Below are 19,219 nucleotides of genomic sequence, written 5' to 3'. Positions count from 1 at the left end.
AGAACTATATTTTATGTTATTACTGACAGTACCTAATAACACAGCACTGGTCAGCTCTGTTCCTCTCCATGTTGAAGTAACAGGTGTCTGCCAGGGCAAAAATATGTGGAGGAAGTTCTCCAATGCGTTTATTTCTGTACAATTGGATCTGTTCATTGTCATAAAGAGGCAGCTCTTCATAAGGATTCACAGCAACTAAAATGGCTCCAGTGTATGTCTGTAACAAATATATGAATTCATATTATAATCCTTAGTCTGCAGCCTATGAAAAAATATTCGTATGAAAGAAAGCAGATTAATTTTCTTTAGAGTTTTAACCCCATGCGGGTCAAAGCAGTTTTGGCAGCGACATTTTCATTTTTCTTCCCCGCCTTCAAAGAGCCATTATTTTTTTCATCGACATAGCTGTATGAGGGTATGTCTTTTGAGGGACAATGCAGTATGTACAGGGAGCCCCACGAAAAAGTAGCCCGCATTCAGCGATAGTATGACAATATAAACGAGTGGATTGTCTTTTTTCGTGGGGCTCACAAAAGTTCACATCTATGCATCTTTGGGCACATCAGATTATGTTGGCTGATACTGCTTCTGATGCTGCAGAAGAAAACATGTCCTGCTTTTTCCAACAAGATGGGACCACATGCCGCACCTCACGGAGCTCACTGGAGCGGGTTCATGAACTGTTTACGGAGGAGCGAACTGTGAGCAGGGGTTATGGCTTCCACGTTCCCCAGACTTGTCCGCATGCCATTTTTATCTGTGGGGAAATTTTAACCAGAAAGTGTCCCCTAAAAATCCCCATCCCCTGGATGAACTCCCTGGATGAACTCAAGGAAAACGTCACAAGAACTATCCGCAGCATCACTGCTGAAGAGCTGCAAGCATCAAGTATCAGCCAACATAATCTGACGTGTCCAAAGGTGCAGAGACGTGAACGTGGACCACTTTCAGCATCTTTTGTGACTTGTGAGTAATTAAAAAAACAATCCACTTGCTCGTTCATCTTGTCATGCTGGAGGCGGGCTGCTTTTTCGTTCGCCACCCTGTATGTTCTATATAATATATATAGAAGCTGTAAAAAATTATTTGTGTTGTGGAAATGGAATTAAAACGCAATATCACTATACTACTTTATTATGCAAGTCAGTAAGATTATGGCGATATAAAATTTATATATATATTTTTTCATTTACTACTTTTAAAAAAATCTAAACTTTTTGAAAAAATAATATGTTTATAAACAGTTTCTGACAATCATAAAAATGTTTTTATTTTTCCAACTACAGTATATAGCTGAATAAAGTTTTGTTGTGGGGTGAGCAGCAGTGTTTTGTACCATTTTTGTGGATATATTTTTCTGTAATTTTTTTATTAAATTTTTGGGGAAGAGGTAAAGTGACAAAAAAACTGCAATTCAGACACTGGAACTTTTGTTTTACTACATTCGCAGTAGGGTATAAATTGTTTATTTTTCAATGGGAAAGGAGATATTAAAGTCTGATATTTCTGAGAGGGTATATATTTTCAAAAACGAAAAAAATAATTTTTTTACTTTTTTAAAGTTTTTATATTTCTGGGACGTTAAAAACGTTTAAAAACCTGATTAAACTATATATTTTTTTACTTTTGTGCAGGGATGCTTAAACCTGTGATCATTTGGTTGATTGTACAATAGACTGCAATACTACTGTATCACAGTGTATGGTGATTTTGCTGATGTCCTATTATACCATTCCTCTGGCATGGTGTAACAGAAGCAGGGAGATTCCAGCGCAGGGTTGCCATTTGGTGGGCAGAGGAAGCCCCTTCCATCTGTGCAAACACTTAGATGTTACGGTCCCAACTGACCACAGCATCTGAGGTGTTATAGAGACAGGATCTGAGTTATGTCTGATCTCAGCCACTGTATCCACTGTAACACACCTGGCACCCAGTATGTATGTGCATGCTGAGCTCCTGATACATTTCTTTAAGGCAGGGATTAGCAACCTTAGGTTCTCTGGCTGCTGGGAAACTACAACTACTAGCATGCACACTTGCTTGGCTGTTCTTGTAATTCCTATAGAAGTGAATGGAACATTCTGGGAGTTGTAGTTTCAGAACAGCTGAAATGTCATAGATTGCTGATCCCTGCTTTAAGGGGTTAAGGTCAAAAATAAAGAATCGATAACTTACATAAATGGTATTCTCTTTGTATCGGATATGCAAATTGTGGACAATTCCAGCTTCATTAAGATCTCCCAGTCTGATCATGTCTTCTACTCCCTGTGCTGAGCTAGGGTGCATAGAATGTATGCTGCTCATGTTCCGAGCAGATATCCAATGTTCCTGTAACAGCAAAAAAGAAGCATACTTAATGGAGCTTTCTAGGGTTTTCCCAGGGTTGATTTAAAACTGGTTACCTTGTCATCAGTAAAACAGGTACATCCTTTGTTCATATGGCCTATTACTAAGTATGGGCATCATAGACGTTGGGTGGATTACCTGGAGACCTGGCCTGTCTATACAGTATATGGTATTTTCAGAAGTGGTTCCATTGTTGAAACAACCCCTTTAACTTGTTTTTTTTGTTTGTTTTTTACATCGTCACAATTTTTTTTTTTTATTCTAAAGGTCTCCAATGGATTCTGTGGCCTGTAACTGGAAGCTGTTTTGTGCTTACAAATTTACAGAGCAGTATTAGGAAATAGATTTTCTGTATCTGTACCACTCTGTTACTGGATTATTCCTGCTCATAAACAGAGCAATTAAGACACTAAATATATTATAAATGTCACAGGAAATGTTACATTGACCTGTCTGCAAATAAGGTTTGTACAAATACCACATTCTGATGTCAGAACCATAATACAGTGCTGAGTGGTGCTAGATCACACTGCACATCTCTTCCTGCACAATCTGTAACAATTCACTTTGGCTGGAAGTTCCTTCTCCTGTGTCAACCACTGACTGAGATGTAATGCTCCATGGGGTGCCATATCAATCAGTGGTGGACAGGAGGTCCTGCAGAATCTGAGGTGTGTATGATAAGCATTAATGAACCCCCTAGAGATTTATAAGTCATTGCTTTTATTTTTGTGACCTCTATGCTTGATCTGTACACTTTTGCTTTTATATGGCTATGGAACTCCTCAGTGACTTCTGATATTCTTCTGATATTCTTATTAAGCCATGTTCACACATTTAAGATCCTGTCAGGTTTTGAGTACAGATTTAGCACAGAAAAGCTGTAGGCCTGTGATGGCTAACCTCCGGTACTCCAGCTTTGGTAAAACTACAACTCCCAAGATGCATGCTTGCTTGGCTGTTCTCAGAACTCCATAAAAATTAATGGAGCATGCTGGGAGTCGTAGTTTCACCACAGCTGGAGTGCCGGAGGTTAGCCATCACTACTGTAGGCTAACTACTGAAGCACAATTGGAACCTATCCACGTATGGAGCCACTTGCCATTTCAGCTTCAGATTTCTGCCACAGATTGTTTGAAAAATCAGCAGCAGATTTGCCTATTCCAAATTTGTGCCATGTGAATATGACCGTTACAGTAAGAGGTATATTATACCATAGCTATTACAGAGTTGAAGTATGTGCTATATAATTTCCTTATGGACAATTATCTTTACATACATGGCTCTCTCAACAGCTATTCTCTACTTTAAACAGGCAAAGTTTTTTTTTTTCCCATACGAAATATGTATATAAGGTACACTTACCTTGCCATCGTCATCCTCAAGCAAGGTCTGTCCATTGTGTGTATCTTTAACCACGGCACCAATATGTATTCGACTGTCAGATGGGATTTCCAACCAGACATGTTCCCCCTATAATAATATGATGTATATGCTGCCAGTAAGCAAGATGGTGAAGAACAGGCTTTAATAAGTACTGCATATGATTTGTAGACATCAAAAAGATGGCTGGTCTTAAAGGGGTAGTCGAACACTGAAAAAAAATTACATGGGGGCTAGACAACTTTTAAAAGGAAAAGAAAAAAAGCTTTTCATGGTGTCCCTGTTTACAGTAACGTTGCTCCTGTCCCAGTGGCTTTTGGTCGCCTTCAGATTAGAACTGATGGTGTGCCAATCAGTGGGCTCGGCAGTGACAATTGGCACATTACCAATGAGGGGCACACTTACATCTATCTATAAATTGGCATTTTATTGAGGGTTACAGGGGTTTCTGGGGAAAAGCTTGAAGATGATTTCAAGGGAATCTGTCACCAGCAACCTCCCTATCAAACTTTGTTGATCCAAGACTCCGTTCCCAATGATACCTGTTCTTAATATGCAAATTAGCCCTTTAGTGCAATAAGCGTATCACCATTGCACTTGTTGCACCCAAGCTCCACGCCATTTTTGTGGCCATTGTCCACTGCTTGACCCTGCCAATCAAATGAGAGAGGGACAGGCTGGCCACCCAAAAAAGCAGCGAAGAAGGAGCTGGCCACAGAAAAAAGCTCCAGGTGGGAGCTGAAACAAAGGTTAATAAAGCACGCTATTTTTTTGATTATTTTTATAGTGCTGCGATCATGTCTTTTTGTATGCAAACATTTGGACAGGAAGGTCACTGGTGACAGATTCCCTTTAAAAAGCTATCATACTGTGCTGATATCAAGCTTTTTTTAACCATTGCATGTGAACTCTTTATGACATGGACTTGACACATGCTGGGTGTTATATCTAGAACTGCAATGTGATTAGTTTCATCTGAATTTCACATTAGCATTTTCTGTCATATGAAAATAACCTTGATGTCATTTTATTAACCACCTTAGTTTATATTGTTATGCAAAATGGAAGTAGGAAACAGGATACACTTTTCAATAAAGGGAAACACCCCGCTCCGATAAGTAGGTATCAGGCAGTAATGTGATACTTACTGACACACAAGGTGGACACATCTGTCAGTCTAATATTTAACTTTCCCTATGACTCAGAATTAGATTAACCCCTTAAGTAGAATTTATTTTTCATTTTCCCATCTATATTCTGAAAACCCTAAGTAGCCTGAGTAGCCATATCAGAGCTTGTTTTCTTTGTGCAATGAGTTGTATTTTTAATGTCCCTTTTTTGGGTACATATAAAGTATTAAATAACTTTGAATTTCTAGGCGGAGGGGGTGGAAACAAACAGCAATGTCACTGTTGTGTTTTGGATCTATTTTTACAGAATTCACGGAGCAGTATACCGTAAATAATAGAGCAGATTTACTAATACTGCCTAATTTTTAGACAGTGTAAACTTAGACTAGACAATCTAAAACTGATCACAGTGGCTGATGCTGGATGATAAACTTAACGCTTTTTAACTGTGCAGTGCAATAAACTCCAACCCATAGCCCCTGATATGTAGCTCTGCTCATACTGAGAATCTGTAGATTCCCACTGTTCAGGTCTGCTACTGTTCCGCCGCCATATACACAAACGCATGGCTCTCCTTAGGAGAGTGATACAGTTAAATTACTGCGGTGGGTCACAGGAGCCAATGGCCACTAGGCCTGAGGCCTATGAGACAGTAGACCGATGCAGTCACAAAATGATTACATCATCGCATCTGGCTGTGGGATTCAGGTAAATATTGAGTTTTTTTAAACACATTTTGGGGGGAAGGTAGTACTGGGCCACTATGTGGAGGGGCATTATAACTATAGGGGTATACTACATGTGCTGGGGCACTATTAATACTGGGAATACTACAGGGAGGCATTATACCTACTGGAGGCCCTCTAGAAGGTCATTATACCAACTGGAGGCACTACAGAGGGCATTATACGTACTGAAGGCACTAGAGGGGGCATTATACATACTTAGGGCACTACAGGGGGTGTTATACCTACTGGAGGCCCTCTAGAAGGGCATTATACCTACTGGGGGCACTACAGGGGGTATTATACATACTCAAGGCACTACATGGGGCATTATACCTACTCTGTGTACTTCAGAGGGGTATTATACCTACTGGTGGAACTACAGAGGGCATTACACCTACTGAGAGCACTACAGGGATACATTATAACAACTGGGGGCATGACAGGAGACCAATTATAACTACTGGTGGCACTACAGGGGGGCCACCATACCTACTCAGGATACTACAGAGAGCCATTATAACTACTTAGGGCACTACAGCAGGCCATTATAACTATTAGGGGACTATAGGGGGTCATTATCACTACTGGTGGCACTACAGGAGGCATGATACCTTCTGGGGGCACTATAGGGTGAAATATAACTACTGGGGCACTATAGGACGAATTATCATTACTAGGGTCGCTGCAACTAATGGGACACTATAGGGGGCATTATATCTGCTGATGGTACCATAGGTGGCATTATAACTACTTGGGCACTACAGCGAAATGTGAATCTTCAGCCATGAAAATATTGAAGTCTAAATATAGAGCTGGGTGACTGCATGCATATGGATGTCACTAACTGAAACAATTTTGAAAGACTAGGAGAAAACATTTGGAATAATTTCCAGCTGTTTCCTGTTGGTTATATGGCTTCTACAGTCTCTTCAAATGTGGCTCGCAACCATCTCTCAGCGCTGAATGTAGCTCTCAAGATAAGAAAGGCTGGGGACCACTGGTCTAGTGTAAATTTACACCACTTATTAGTTGCCTCACTTTACACAAGAATTATGTGCCAAAATTGTGGTGCAATTTTTGTTACACATCATGCCATGCTCCCTTAAAGGGGTGATCCAATCCCTATAATGACCCCTACAATGCCCCTCCTCTAGAGCATAGTTACTTGCTAGATCATGGCTACTCCCCCCTGTCGCCGGATGTTTTGATCCACGTGATGAGGAGATGCAGTGGTGGCCGTGCAGGGATCCGTAGGGACGCGGGAGCCGGGGATCAGGTAAGCATGCTTTAGAGGAGGGGCCGGGAGATTCTGGGGGATTATTGTAGGGATTGGATGACATGGAAAAAGTGTCTAAAACAGTTAATGAATGTGGTCCAAAGCATGCATGAGAGTTTTGTGGCAGAAATTATGGCAAACTTTAAAGAATACATCTCTCCCAATATGTTAACGTTATTCTATGGGTCATTACAATTATGTAATTATCATATTACGATGGCCTATCCTGAGAGAAAAGATTGTACAACCTCACTAAGGCAAATGTATACCAACATATACCAGCCAACTAAACATATACCAAAAGGACACTTTTGAAAGTCATAGTTGAAAGTCTTAGAGCGATGGCAATAATGTAAATTCAAAGATTGCTAAAGTCAAAGTCTGTTAGATAATAGCTTTAGTCATAAATAACTTTCTGCTATAAAGAGCAAGTACCAGTATAATGTATAGTCAGTACTTCAAGGGACATTTTAGACAACACATTTTTTATATGCTCTATGTTTAGGCTTGTTGTAAAATAGAGGGGGTTGCTGTTAAGAGAAGTATCATCTTATCTGTGCAGCCTATAGTGCAGGACTACAGATCAGAAGGGGTTCTAAGTCTTTAGAATATTTTAATTCAATCAGCTATAGGGAATAAATATGCAGAATAGGTAGTCATACTCAGGCTCTGATGTCTAAAGGTGACAAATGCCCCTCAGCCAAATAAAAAGATCAGCATTCGGGTACCCTATTATAGAGTTTGCCCTGGGGCTCCTGAGATTATATACCACCACAAAATACAGTACAAAAGGTACACGCATTGTCATTATATAACGGCTGAGCTATATTTGTATAATAGTAGACAACCACTTTATGTAAATATTCTACTACTTTATAAGAATACCACACTGTACTACTGAATACTAATGATGACTATAAACATTACTATTACTATAAGAACTGAAGAAAAACAGGCTGAGGAACATATTGAACAGGAAGAACAAGTATCTACCACACGGGATAGTCTACGCTAAGTGTGGCATACTGGCCTGTTGATATGAGGCCCCATTAGTCTGCTGGACAGAGGCCATTGGAAGGCTGGTTTGAAAACTGATTTGTTGTGAATTCGGGTGCCACATGGCTAGAATATAAGAATATTATATGAACACAGATAGAAAGTTTGGATCAAGAAAGAATCAGTTGAGCAACAGAGACTATCTAGAGCTAAGCAACATCTCATATATTTAAGCAAGAGATACTGAGATATAAACATGTTTTTTAACTAATAGTAAGGAATCATTGTAATGCACTTTTAATACAGACTACAATACATTACTATAAGAAATTGTAATGTCCACTGAAAATGAAAGATTAATTAATCAATCATTCTAGTACTTACCATCTAAAAGTATAAGGCATTATGCATACGTGGAGATTTTTTGCACTGTTAGAAACTACAGCAATGGCCAGCTGTACATACAATGTAGTGAATGGGATTGTATGAAATTCCATTCATATTGTGTAGTTAAAAGCCATCATTATAGGGCTTATCCCACAAATATAAAACTCTTTGTTTACTCACATATCTGCAGGACTTTCTTCCTTTGATGTGAGAGGGTCATATGAGACAATCAAGTACGTGCATCTCTATTAGCTCTTGTTAGTCCCTTCCTTCCGTGCATAGAAAACAGTCCTTCACAAATAGCCCCAGAAACACATACTGCATACTAATGTCCCCACAATTTCCTTATCCACTGTCTAGAAAGAGATATAGCTATATACAGTCATGTGAAAAAATTAGGACACCCTTTGAAAGCATGTGGTTTTTTGTAACATTTTTAATAAAAGGTTATTTCATCTCCGTTTCAACAATACAGAGAGATTAAAGTAATCCAACTAAACAAAGAAAACTGAAGAAAAGTCTTTTCAAGATCTTCTGTAAATGTCATTCTACAAAAATGCCTATTCTAACTGAGGAAAAAGATAGGACACCCTTGCCCCTAATAGCGAGTGTTACCTCCTTTGGCTGAAATAACTGCAGTGAGACGGTTCTTGTAGCCATCTACCAGTCTTCGACATCGGTCTGAGGAAATTTTACCCCACTCCTCAATGCAGAACTTTTTCAGCTGTGAGATGTTTGAGGGGTTTCTTGCACGTACAGCCCTTTTCAAGTCACCCCACAGCATCTCAATGGGATTCAAATCTGGACTTTGACTTGGCCATTCCAGGACTCTCCATTTCTTCTTTTTCAGCCAATCTTTGGTTGATTTACTAGTATGTTTTGGGTCATTGTCATGTTGCATGGTCCAGTTCCGCTTCAGCTTTAATTTTCTAACTGATGGTCTCACATGTTCTTCAAGCACCTTCTGATACACAGTAGAATTCATCGTGGATTCTATGATGGTGAGCTGACCAGGTCCTGCTGCAGCAAAGCAGCCCCAAACCATGACACTTCCACCTCCATGCTTCACAGTTGGTATGAGGTTCTTTTCTTGGAATGCTGTGTTTGGTTTACGCCAAACATGTCCTCTGCTGTTGTGTCCAAATAATTCAATTTTGGACTCATCTGTCCAAAGAACATTATTCCAGAAGTCCTGGTCTTTGTCAACTTTATCTCTGGCAAATGTCAGTCTGGCCTCGATGTTTCTCTTGGAAAGCAAAGGTTTCCTCCTTGCACACCTCCCATGCAAGTTAAACTTGTACAGTCTCTTTCTGATTGTAGAGGCATGTACTTCTACATCAACAGTAGCCAGAGCCTGCTGTAGTTCTCGAGATGACACTTTAGGGTTTTTGGAGACCTCTTTTAGCATCTTGCGGTCTGCTCTTGGGGTGAACTTGCTGGGGCGACCAGTCCTGGGCATGTTGGCAGTTGTTTTGAAAGCCCTCCACTTGTAGACTATCTTCCGGACAGTGGAATGGCTGATTTCAAAATCTTTTGAGATCTTTTTAAATCCCTTCCCAGACTCATAGGCTGCTACAATCTTTTTTCTGAAGTCCTCTGACAGCTCTTTTGCTCTCACCATGGTGCTCACTCTCACTTCAACAGTCAGGAGCACACCAAACTAAATGTCTGAGGTTTAAATAGGGCAAGCCTCATTCAACATGCAGAGTAACGATCTACTAATAATGTGCACCTGGTGTGATATACCTGTGTGAGATCTGAGCCAATTTAAGAGGGAATACATGTGAGGGTGTCCTATCTTTTTCCTCAGTTAGAATAGGCATTTTTGTAGAATGACATTTACAGAAGATCTTGAAAAGACTTTTCTTCAGTTTTCTTTGTTTAGTTGGATTACTTTAATCTCTCTGTATTGTTGAAACGGAGATGAAATAACCTTTTATTAAAAATGTTACAAAAAACCACATGCTTTCAAAGGGTGTCCTAATTTTTTCACATGACTGTATGTCTATGAATTTTGAAGTAGTGATGAATGAAAGGTGTCTGGGTCATTTCATCTGCTTCACTATGAGATCACTATACTGGCACTGAGGGCAGGGAAGCTACTGATGTCTGCCAAAGATGTCTGGCAGCAACTTTCTCCTCTCTCCCTTTGAATATATAAACATGCTTGTCCAAGTGGCGCATATATGTGTTCGGGGGAGTTTCACACCCGTGACAAAAATTTCGGCACTGCTGGATGCAACCAGAATGCCCGCTGAAATGGTCCGGCGAAGATCTGGCCGCAATCCAGCAAAAATGTTGAGAATTGGTCACACAGAAACTGATGCATGCTGCAGTTTGTGTTCGGCCGATTCCCAACATTCTCTGCCAAAACTAGAAGCTGGATCGCAATGCCGCAGATGTGAAAGTAGCCTAATAGACCTTTTGTAACATGATACATTGTCACAAAACCAGCAGATGTAAGCAGGACTAGATCAGGACTGGGCTTTCAGCTTCTGAATGTAACTGTTTGTTACCAATCATTACCAGTTTGGTTGGTTTAAAGGGATTGTCCGGGATTAATAAAAAAAAACACGTTATCTCACCATATATAGCTGATTCATGTCCCCCATGATGTTTTTATGTACTTTTACCACTTCTCCAGGGCTCCGACAGTCCCCCAATGATTGTTTACATGTATGTTACGTGTGCGGTAACTTCCTGCCGCACTGCCTTGTGGGTCCTAGCGCAGCTCAGCATCACATTGTTTGAGCTGTCCATCATATTACTACCAACTCATCCGTGCATCCGCCCCTCTCATTGACATTCCGCCTCCTGGCGCACATATCCCTCCCCCTTCTTAGTTACGCCCCTAAACCCACCTGATCTTACACCTGCACGCTCAGTCCCTCCCTTCTAACACGCGCTCAATGTGCTCTGCATAATTAGCTTCTGTGCCGGTGATGTCACAGGACCAGAGGGGCGTGGCTTAGCGCTGTTTGTTGCCGCCTAGTTACTGCCCTCCGTGCGCTGTGTTTAATGAGTGTAGCTAGCGGTGACGTCACCGGGCTCTTTGCGAAGCAGAAGAAGAGGCTTCACTCTCCACAAAGGGGCCTGGTATGTCACTCACTTTGAGAAAATCTACACTCCCGGCTCAGATTTTTCAGATGTGAAAAAGGGGCATCACAAAATGCATATAAAGGTAGGACACTCATCTGCAGGCAGCATGTTATAGAGCAGGAGAAGCTGAGCAGATTGATATATAGTTTTGTAGGAAAAGATTCTGCCAAACTCGTAATTTAATTTGCATTTAAATCTCTGTTCTTACTGATTTTAGTTCTACGCAAGGGTCGTCGATTCTCTGTGTAAACGTGTATAACATAGCTAGCTGTCAGCCACTGATAAGATGACCCAAACTGAACTCAGAAGGAGCAGAGAACAAAATGATTAAATTACAAGTTTTACTGAATGTTTTCCCACAAAACTATATATTAATCTGCTCAGCTCCTTCTGCTACCGGCACAGTATTTTGTGGTGTTAGACTCTCTATAAATCTACTTATAGTTACAATCTAGACAGCTGTAAATTGATGTAAACCAATTCAAGTGTTAAATCATTGTGCTTGTGATAACATTTTATGGGAATTTCATGTTGATCAAAGGAAACTACAGTATTCTGTCCACATGCCCATGTGTTCATGTGAGCTGGATCCTCACATGTAAGAGTACAGATACTCAAAGGTAAGGCCTACTTTTCACATCTGCGGTTGGCTGTTCCTACAGAAAATGCTGGGAATCGGCCAGACAAAAACTGCTGCATACAGTGGTTTTTGTCCGGCTGATTCACTGTGTATTAGCTGGGTAGCAGCTGGACCTCGGCCAGACACCATTAAAGGCGGCAGAATCTGGCAATGCCGGATCCGGAAAATTCTGTCAGGCTGTTCTTTCCCGGATGTGAAACTAGCCTTATACCTCCTAAATACTTACAGTAATAAAAAAAGGAGATTTCATATTGAATAAAATAAACTTATATAATACTAAACACACAAGAATTAATAGGGAGGCTATGTGAAACTACAATGGTACTTACCGTTCGGAGAATAACCATTCTTTGTCAGGATTTTGTACTTCTACTCTTGCCTGTAAATAACCAAACATAGCTGTCAGCATGACTGGATCACAGCCATCAGTCACATGTCCTATTGAAAGGGTCTGAGTTGCAATACCATGCACAGCCAATATACAATCTACAAGACTGTGCTTGGTAAAGCCACTTTTACACTTGCATTGTTAATTCCGGTATTGAGATCCGGCAGAGGATCTCAATACTGGAATTAAATGGATCAGTTTTGATTTTGCACATCAGGATGCATCCAATACTAAGCAACGGAGGGCACACCTATCGTTATAGGGAGTGCAGGCCTGGTATCAAAAAACAAGCATAAGCTAAACTGAGAAAAGAAATACCATAACAGAGCCGCACCTCCAAAAATAAGACATCATTTATTGACACATATTGATTAAAAACATGGTACAAACCCCACCGATGGGTAAAATAATGTGCAAAAATGCATCCAAAGTCACCATGAGATAAACAATTCTAAAACAGGAAAACAAAAAGATATCTGCAATTCCTGAGTAATATACTTATCACACAACACAGTGGTAACACATGGAAAATCAGCAGCCCGTCAGTGGGGAGAGCAAAGAAGCCCTCACGCGTATCTCTAAGTGCAGGGACTAGCTTCCTCAGAGGTCCATGTAAATCCAAAATACCATTTCAGAGTTCTTATAGTTGTAATAATTACTCTATAATTATATAGGGCTGTGGTCAAACCTATCAGGTAATCGTGGGGAGGGAACCAGGGAAAGGCGTCAGAGGGTGTCACCTGGATTCTCCCCGGTGAATGGTCCCAGCGCTGATGCAAGCCGGCGTGTTGATAAAGCAAATGCGCAAAATGGCACCCAAACGGAAGTCAACGCCATGATGCGTTCCACAGACCGGAAACACAACTTATATAAGCAACTTATATAAGCCTTCGGCCATAATAGACCTACAATCGGACAAGTGATTTATACATATATTTGTAATAGACAAGACAATCAAGTTTTGCCTAAAAGCATTTCACGTTCACTCCCTTTCATATATCGTTCTTCTTGATTATGTCTTGTCTATTACAAATATATGTATAAATCACTTGTCCGATTGTAGGTCTATTATGGCAGAAGGCTTATATAAGTTGTTTATTCAAAATTATATTATGTATAATCATGTAGTCACTTTTGATCATGTTTTGTCTATTATATATATATATGTATGAATTATTGCTTTGATTGTAGGTCTATTATGGCCCATTATTTATACATGTTGTTCACTTTAAATTATATTGTACATCTAATCATGTAGTCACTCTTTTTGAAACTTATTCATAACACTAAATTATGTTAAGATACTAATTTGGCTCGTGTAACTGGCCTGCTTACTGTTAGATACTTTTGGTGTTCGATTTAATCCCTGCTCTCTGTGCCCTATTTCGCTATTTGTCTTCTGCGTTACATTGGATGGATTAGCGCGACCTGGCGTCCGGACGTGACGTCGGGGCCGGGATGTGTTTCCGGTCTGTGGAATGCATCGCGGCGTCGACTTCCGTTTGGGCGCCATTTTGTGCATGCGCATTTGCTTTATCAACACGCTGGCTTGCACCGGCGTATGCATCAGCGTTCGGACCATTCACTGGGGAGAATCCAGGTGACACCCTCTGACGCCTTTCCCTGGTTCCCTCCCCACGATTACCTGATAGGTTTGACCACAGCCCTATATAATTATACAGTAATTTTTACAACTATAAGGCCCCTTTCACACGGACGAGTATTTCGCAGGGATGCGATGTGTGAGTTGAACGCATTGCACCCGCACTGAATACCGACCCATTCATTTCTATGGGGCTGTTCACACGAGCAGTGATTTTCACGCATCACTTATGCGTTGCGTGAAAATCGCAGCATGCTCTATATTGTGCGTTTTTCACGTAACGCAGGCCCCATAGAAATGAATGGGGTTGCGTGAAAATCGCAAGCATCCGCAAGCAAGTGCGGATGCGGTGCGATTTTGACGCACTGTTGCTAGGAGACGATCGGGGTGGAGGACCAATCATTATTATTTTCCCTTATAACATGGTTATAATGGAAAATAATAGCATTCTGAATATAGAATGCATAGTAAAATAGCACTGGAGGGGTTAAAAAAAAATATATATAATTTAACTCACCTTAGTCCACTTGATCGCGCTGCCCGGCATCTCGTCGGTCTCCTTTGCTGAACAGGACCTGTGGTGACGTCACTCCGGTCATCACATGTTCCATGATCTTTTACCATGGTGAAGGATCATGTGATGGATCATGTGATGACCGGAGTGACGTCACCACAGGTCCTGTTCCTGAAATGAATGCTCACCACAGGTCCTGTTCAGCAAAGGAGACAGAAGAGATGCTGGGCTACGCGATCAAGTGGACTAAGGTGAGTTAAATTATTATATATATTTTTAACCCCTCCAGCTCTATTTTACTATGCATTCTGTATTCAGAATGCTATTATTTTCCCTTATAACCATGTTATAAGGGAAAATAATACAATCTACAGAAACACCGATCCCAGACCCGAACTTCTGTGAAGAAGTTCGGGTACCAAACATGCACGATTTTTCTCACGCGAGTGCAAAACGCATTACAATGTTTTGCACTTGCGTGGAAAAATCGCGGGTGTTCCCGCAACGCACCCGCACTGTTTTCCCACAACTCCCGTCTGAAAGAGGCCTAAGAACTCTGAAATGGTATTTTGGATTTACATGGACCTCTGAGGAAGCTAGTCTCTGCACTAGCGATACGCGTGAGGGCTTCTTTGCTCTTCCCACTGACAGGCTGCTGATTTTCCATGTGTTACCACTGTGTTGTGTGATAAGTATATTACTCAGGAATTGCAGATATCTCTTTGTTTTCCTGTTTTTAGAATTGTTTATCTCATGGTGACTTTGGATGCATTTTTGCACATTATTTTACCCATCAGTGGGGTTTGTTTCATGTCTCCATGTTTTTAATCAATATGTCTTATTTTTGGAGGTGCGGCTCAGTTATGGTATTTCTTTTCTCAGTTTAGCCCTTACATCAGGATGCATCCGTTCCATTTAAATCAAAACAGAAAAACACGTATCCGTCACTAAATACATTTAAAGTCAGTGGGTGACGGATCCGGTATTTTAGGCTCTCTGTTTTTATGACCAGACACAAAACCTCTGTGACCAGACACAAGAATTATTAGGAACACCTGTTCTATTTCTCATTAATGTGATTATCTAGTCAACCAATCACATGGCAGTTGCTTCAATGCATGTAGGGTTGTGGTCCTGGTCAAGACAATCTCCTGAACTCCAAACTGAATGTCAGAATGGGAAAGAAAGGTGATTTAAGCAATTTTGAGCGTGGCATGGTTGTCTGAGTATTTCACAATCTGCTCAGTTACTGGGATTTTCACGCACAACCATTTCTAGGGATTACAACGAATGGTGTGAAAAGGGAAAAACATCCAGTATGCGGCAGTCCTGTGGGCGAAAATGCCTTGTTGATGCTAGAGGTCAGAGGAGAATGGGCCGACTGATTCAAGCTGATAGAAGAGCAACGTTGACTGAAATAACCACTCGTTACAACCGAGGTATGCAGCAAAGCATTTGCGAAGCCACAACACGTACAACCTTGAGGCGGATAAGCTTACAACAGCAGAAGACCCCACCGGGTACCACTCATCTCCACTACAAATAGAAAAAAGAGGCTACAATTTGCACGACCTCACCAAAATTGGACTGTTGAAGACTAGAAAAATGTTGCCTGGTCTGATGAGTCTCGATTTCTGTTGAGACATTCAAATGGTAGAGTCCGAATTTGGCCACGCCTTATGACCATCATGTACCCATCCTCTGATGGCTACTTCCAGCAGGATAATGCATCATGTCACCAAGCTCGAATCATTTCAAATTGGTTTCTTGAACATGACAATGAGTTCACTGTACTAAAATGGCCCCCACAGTCACCAGATCTCAACCCAATAGAGCATCTTTGGGATGTGGTGGAACGGGAGCTTCGTGCCCTGGATGTGCATCCCTCAAATCTCCATCAACTGCAAGATGCTATCCTATCAATATGGGCCAACATTTCTAAAGAATGCTATCAGCACCTTGTTGAATCAATGCCACGTAGAATTAAGGCAGTTCTGAAGGCAAAAGGGGGTGTTCCTAATAATTCTTTACGTGAGTGTATATTATATACTTAATAAGCAGGGAGATAGCTAGTCATTCCTTCACCCATGGCAAATAAGCAGTTTGGCTCCCTCCATTAAATGCCACACACACCAATCTTCATAGGGAACTCCTAACTTGCCCTCAACAGATGATGGAGAAGAAGGATTGGATGCATTGAACTGTGTTTTTATTAAACTATTTTCAGTTTTTACAAAAATAAATGGAGTACAAATCGTAGATAACAACAAATTATGCTTAATGGCAAAAACTGCACAAATAATTGAGAAACACAGTAATAGAAAAATACAGGAATAAAGGCATATAAATTATATGAATGGAGAATGCATGATCAAAACTGGTATGGAAACACCTACCTAGTATGAAAGAGAACCTTAGGACAGGAAAGGGTAGGAGTTGTGGATACACATGTATACATGAGAAGGGAGGAGAAGGAGAGGGAGCCATTAAAGAGAGAGAGTGACAGCCCAGGCGTCTCACAGAGACCAGATAGAGAGTTTATGGAAAGCAATTGATTTTTCCATAGAGCCAATAACTTTAATGTGGGTGTAGAGGTTCACCATGGATGGCAGTGCAGTACTTTTTCAAAACAGAGGAATAAGGCACTAAGCAGTGGTGACGATGTGGAGAAGCAGGCTGGTTCTAGATCATATTTTTGGGTGGCACATTGAGTAGATAAATATATATAAAGATATTAAATAAATCCTGGAACCTTTTTTTTACCATGGACCAATATTGAGCAATTAGGGACAGTCCCAAAAGATATGTTGTAGAGTACCCACTTAGGATCTGCAATACCAGCATACGTCTAGAATACTATCATGTATTCTATGAAGGGGAGATGGCAGATGATAACAAGCAAAAAAGGAGTTTATATTGGTTCCCCCTATATAGAGAACACAGGGAGGGTATATAGTTGCCCTAGACAAAATCACAAATCATGAAGACAAGAGGAGCTCTCACCCCAGCCAGGACTCCCATTTTACCATGCAAGAGTGGGGTGGTGGTCCCATATGGCAAACGGAGTAACATAAAAAAATTAAAACGGTCAATTCACCATTTTTTTTTATCATTTCAGCTCCCAAAAAATCTTGAATAAAAAGTGACCAAAAACTCATACACACTCCAAAATGATATCCAAAAAATTAGCCCTCATACAGCTCCGTAGACATAACTATATAAATGTTATGGGGGTCAGAATATGGTGCAGATTTTTTTTTTATGGTGATGACATTTTTTTTTGTATTAAAGCACAAAAAGTATATAACTATAGTATTGTTGTAGTGACCCAGAGAATGAAGGTAACAGGTCAGTTTTGCCACATAGGGAACACCGTATGAACAAAACCCATAAAAACTGTGGCAGAATTTAGTTTTTTTCCCAATTCGAACGCATTTTGAATTTTCTTTCCACAGCTTCCCATTACATGGCATGCAACAGTAAATGGTGCCATTAGAAAATACAACTTGTTCCGCCAAAAACAAGCCTCATACGGCTATGTGAATGGAAAAATAAAAAAATTATGGCTCCCGGAAGGCAAGGAGTTAAAAAATTAAAATACAAAATCGCAAGATCATAAAAGGGATAAAAACATGTTTAACATAAAAACTTGATTTAAACAATAGGTCATGTTCTGATGACACATTCATTTTAAAGAAAAGGATTCTCATAGCACTCTGATGACAAATTACGGAATGTATTAATCTGGCAAAGTAGAATGGTGGTGTCTAGAACCTATTATAATCAGTTACAAAAGCATCAAATCAAGGAGCATTTGTCACCATTTTTGACAGACCAATCAGATCTCAGCTTGTAGAGGAAGCTGCTGAATAATGTGATCGAAAACACAGAACCCGTATTCATGAGCAGCCATTTTGATTAGGATCCATAGATGAAAACTGACAGAATAACTGTGTAACTTACATGGAAACAATAGCCTTTTCATAGTGCAGAATATATTATTCTAACATGATTTGTGCACCCCCCCCCCCCCCCCCAGACAAAAAAAAAAGAGCATTTTGGTTACTAATTGTCTTTAGGGGTGGCTATGGATATACATTGTTCAGATTTAACTCATACGTAAATGTGTATGATAAAATCAATGGAGGAAGGACGGGGAGTGGCTGTGGGCACCACCAGTGCCGCTCTGCTAGGTGGAAAAATAAAATAATTGAACAAGATTCAACATGATTAATTAGTTCCATTCCTTTACAGAATAAATACATTCAATTATCAGCAGATCATCCCTCCAAGTACAAATTCCACCTATATCAGTATAATGTCTATGCAAAGCTTATGTCAAAGGTAATGCTCTTCTACTGTACAAATATTTTCAACCCCAAAAACACATTTCTATGCTATTCACAATCCATAAATACACTGCTGAGTACAAGTCTTAATTCCTTACACTGTATCATTCACATTAGTATAGGATATAAGGATTACCTTCTCTGTGTGCTGCTTGGTCACAATTCCCAGGAAAAAGAGTTTTCGTCACTTCTCACGAGTCTCATTTATGAGCGGACTTTGCTCTTCTTGCAGTCAGGCTAATCCCTGTCCCTTACCTCATTTACATAACCATAAATGAATATCTAGTAGTAACCTTTTAATTGCTAGTCCTCTCCTGTTTCACAAGGGTAAATAAATTGGTAATTTTATGCACTGATAATCTAAAAACCCCAAAATAAAG

General features: G+C 40.3%; 1 protein-coding gene across 2 annotated transcripts in view; it reads right to left on the bottom strand.

Moving 5' to 3' along the window:
- MYO7B (myosin VIIB) overlaps positions 1 to 19,014 on the bottom strand; it is a 191,270-nt gene extending 172,256 nt beyond the window's left edge. For both annotated transcript variants that reach the window (XM_044290687.1, XM_044290688.1), the window contains exons 1-5: positions 18,976 to 19,014; positions 12,315 to 12,364; positions 3,712 to 3,819; positions 2,176 to 2,328; positions 33 to 217 (exon numbers count right to left, since the gene is read on the bottom strand). In XM_044290687.1, coding sequence (XP_044146622.1) covers positions 33 to 217; positions 2,176 to 2,328; positions 3,712 to 3,819; positions 12,315 to 12,332 — 464 coding nt within the window. In that variant the 5' untranslated portion in view covers positions 12,333 to 12,364; positions 18,976 to 19,014. The remainder of the gene's footprint in view (positions 1 to 32; positions 218 to 2,175; positions 2,329 to 3,711; positions 3,820 to 12,314; positions 12,365 to 18,975) is intronic.
- Positions 19,015 to 19,219: the final 205 nt, after the last annotated feature.

Source organism: Bufo gargarizans, chromosome 4 (assembly GCF_014858855.1).
Source record: "Bufo gargarizans isolate SCDJY-AF-19 chromosome 4, ASM1485885v1, whole genome shotgun sequence".
Lineage (NCBI taxonomy): Eukaryota > Metazoa > Chordata > Amphibia > Anura > Bufonidae > Bufo > Bufo gargarizans.
Note: the sequence above shows the minus strand (reverse complement) of the source record. Positions and strands in the feature narration are given on the sequence as shown.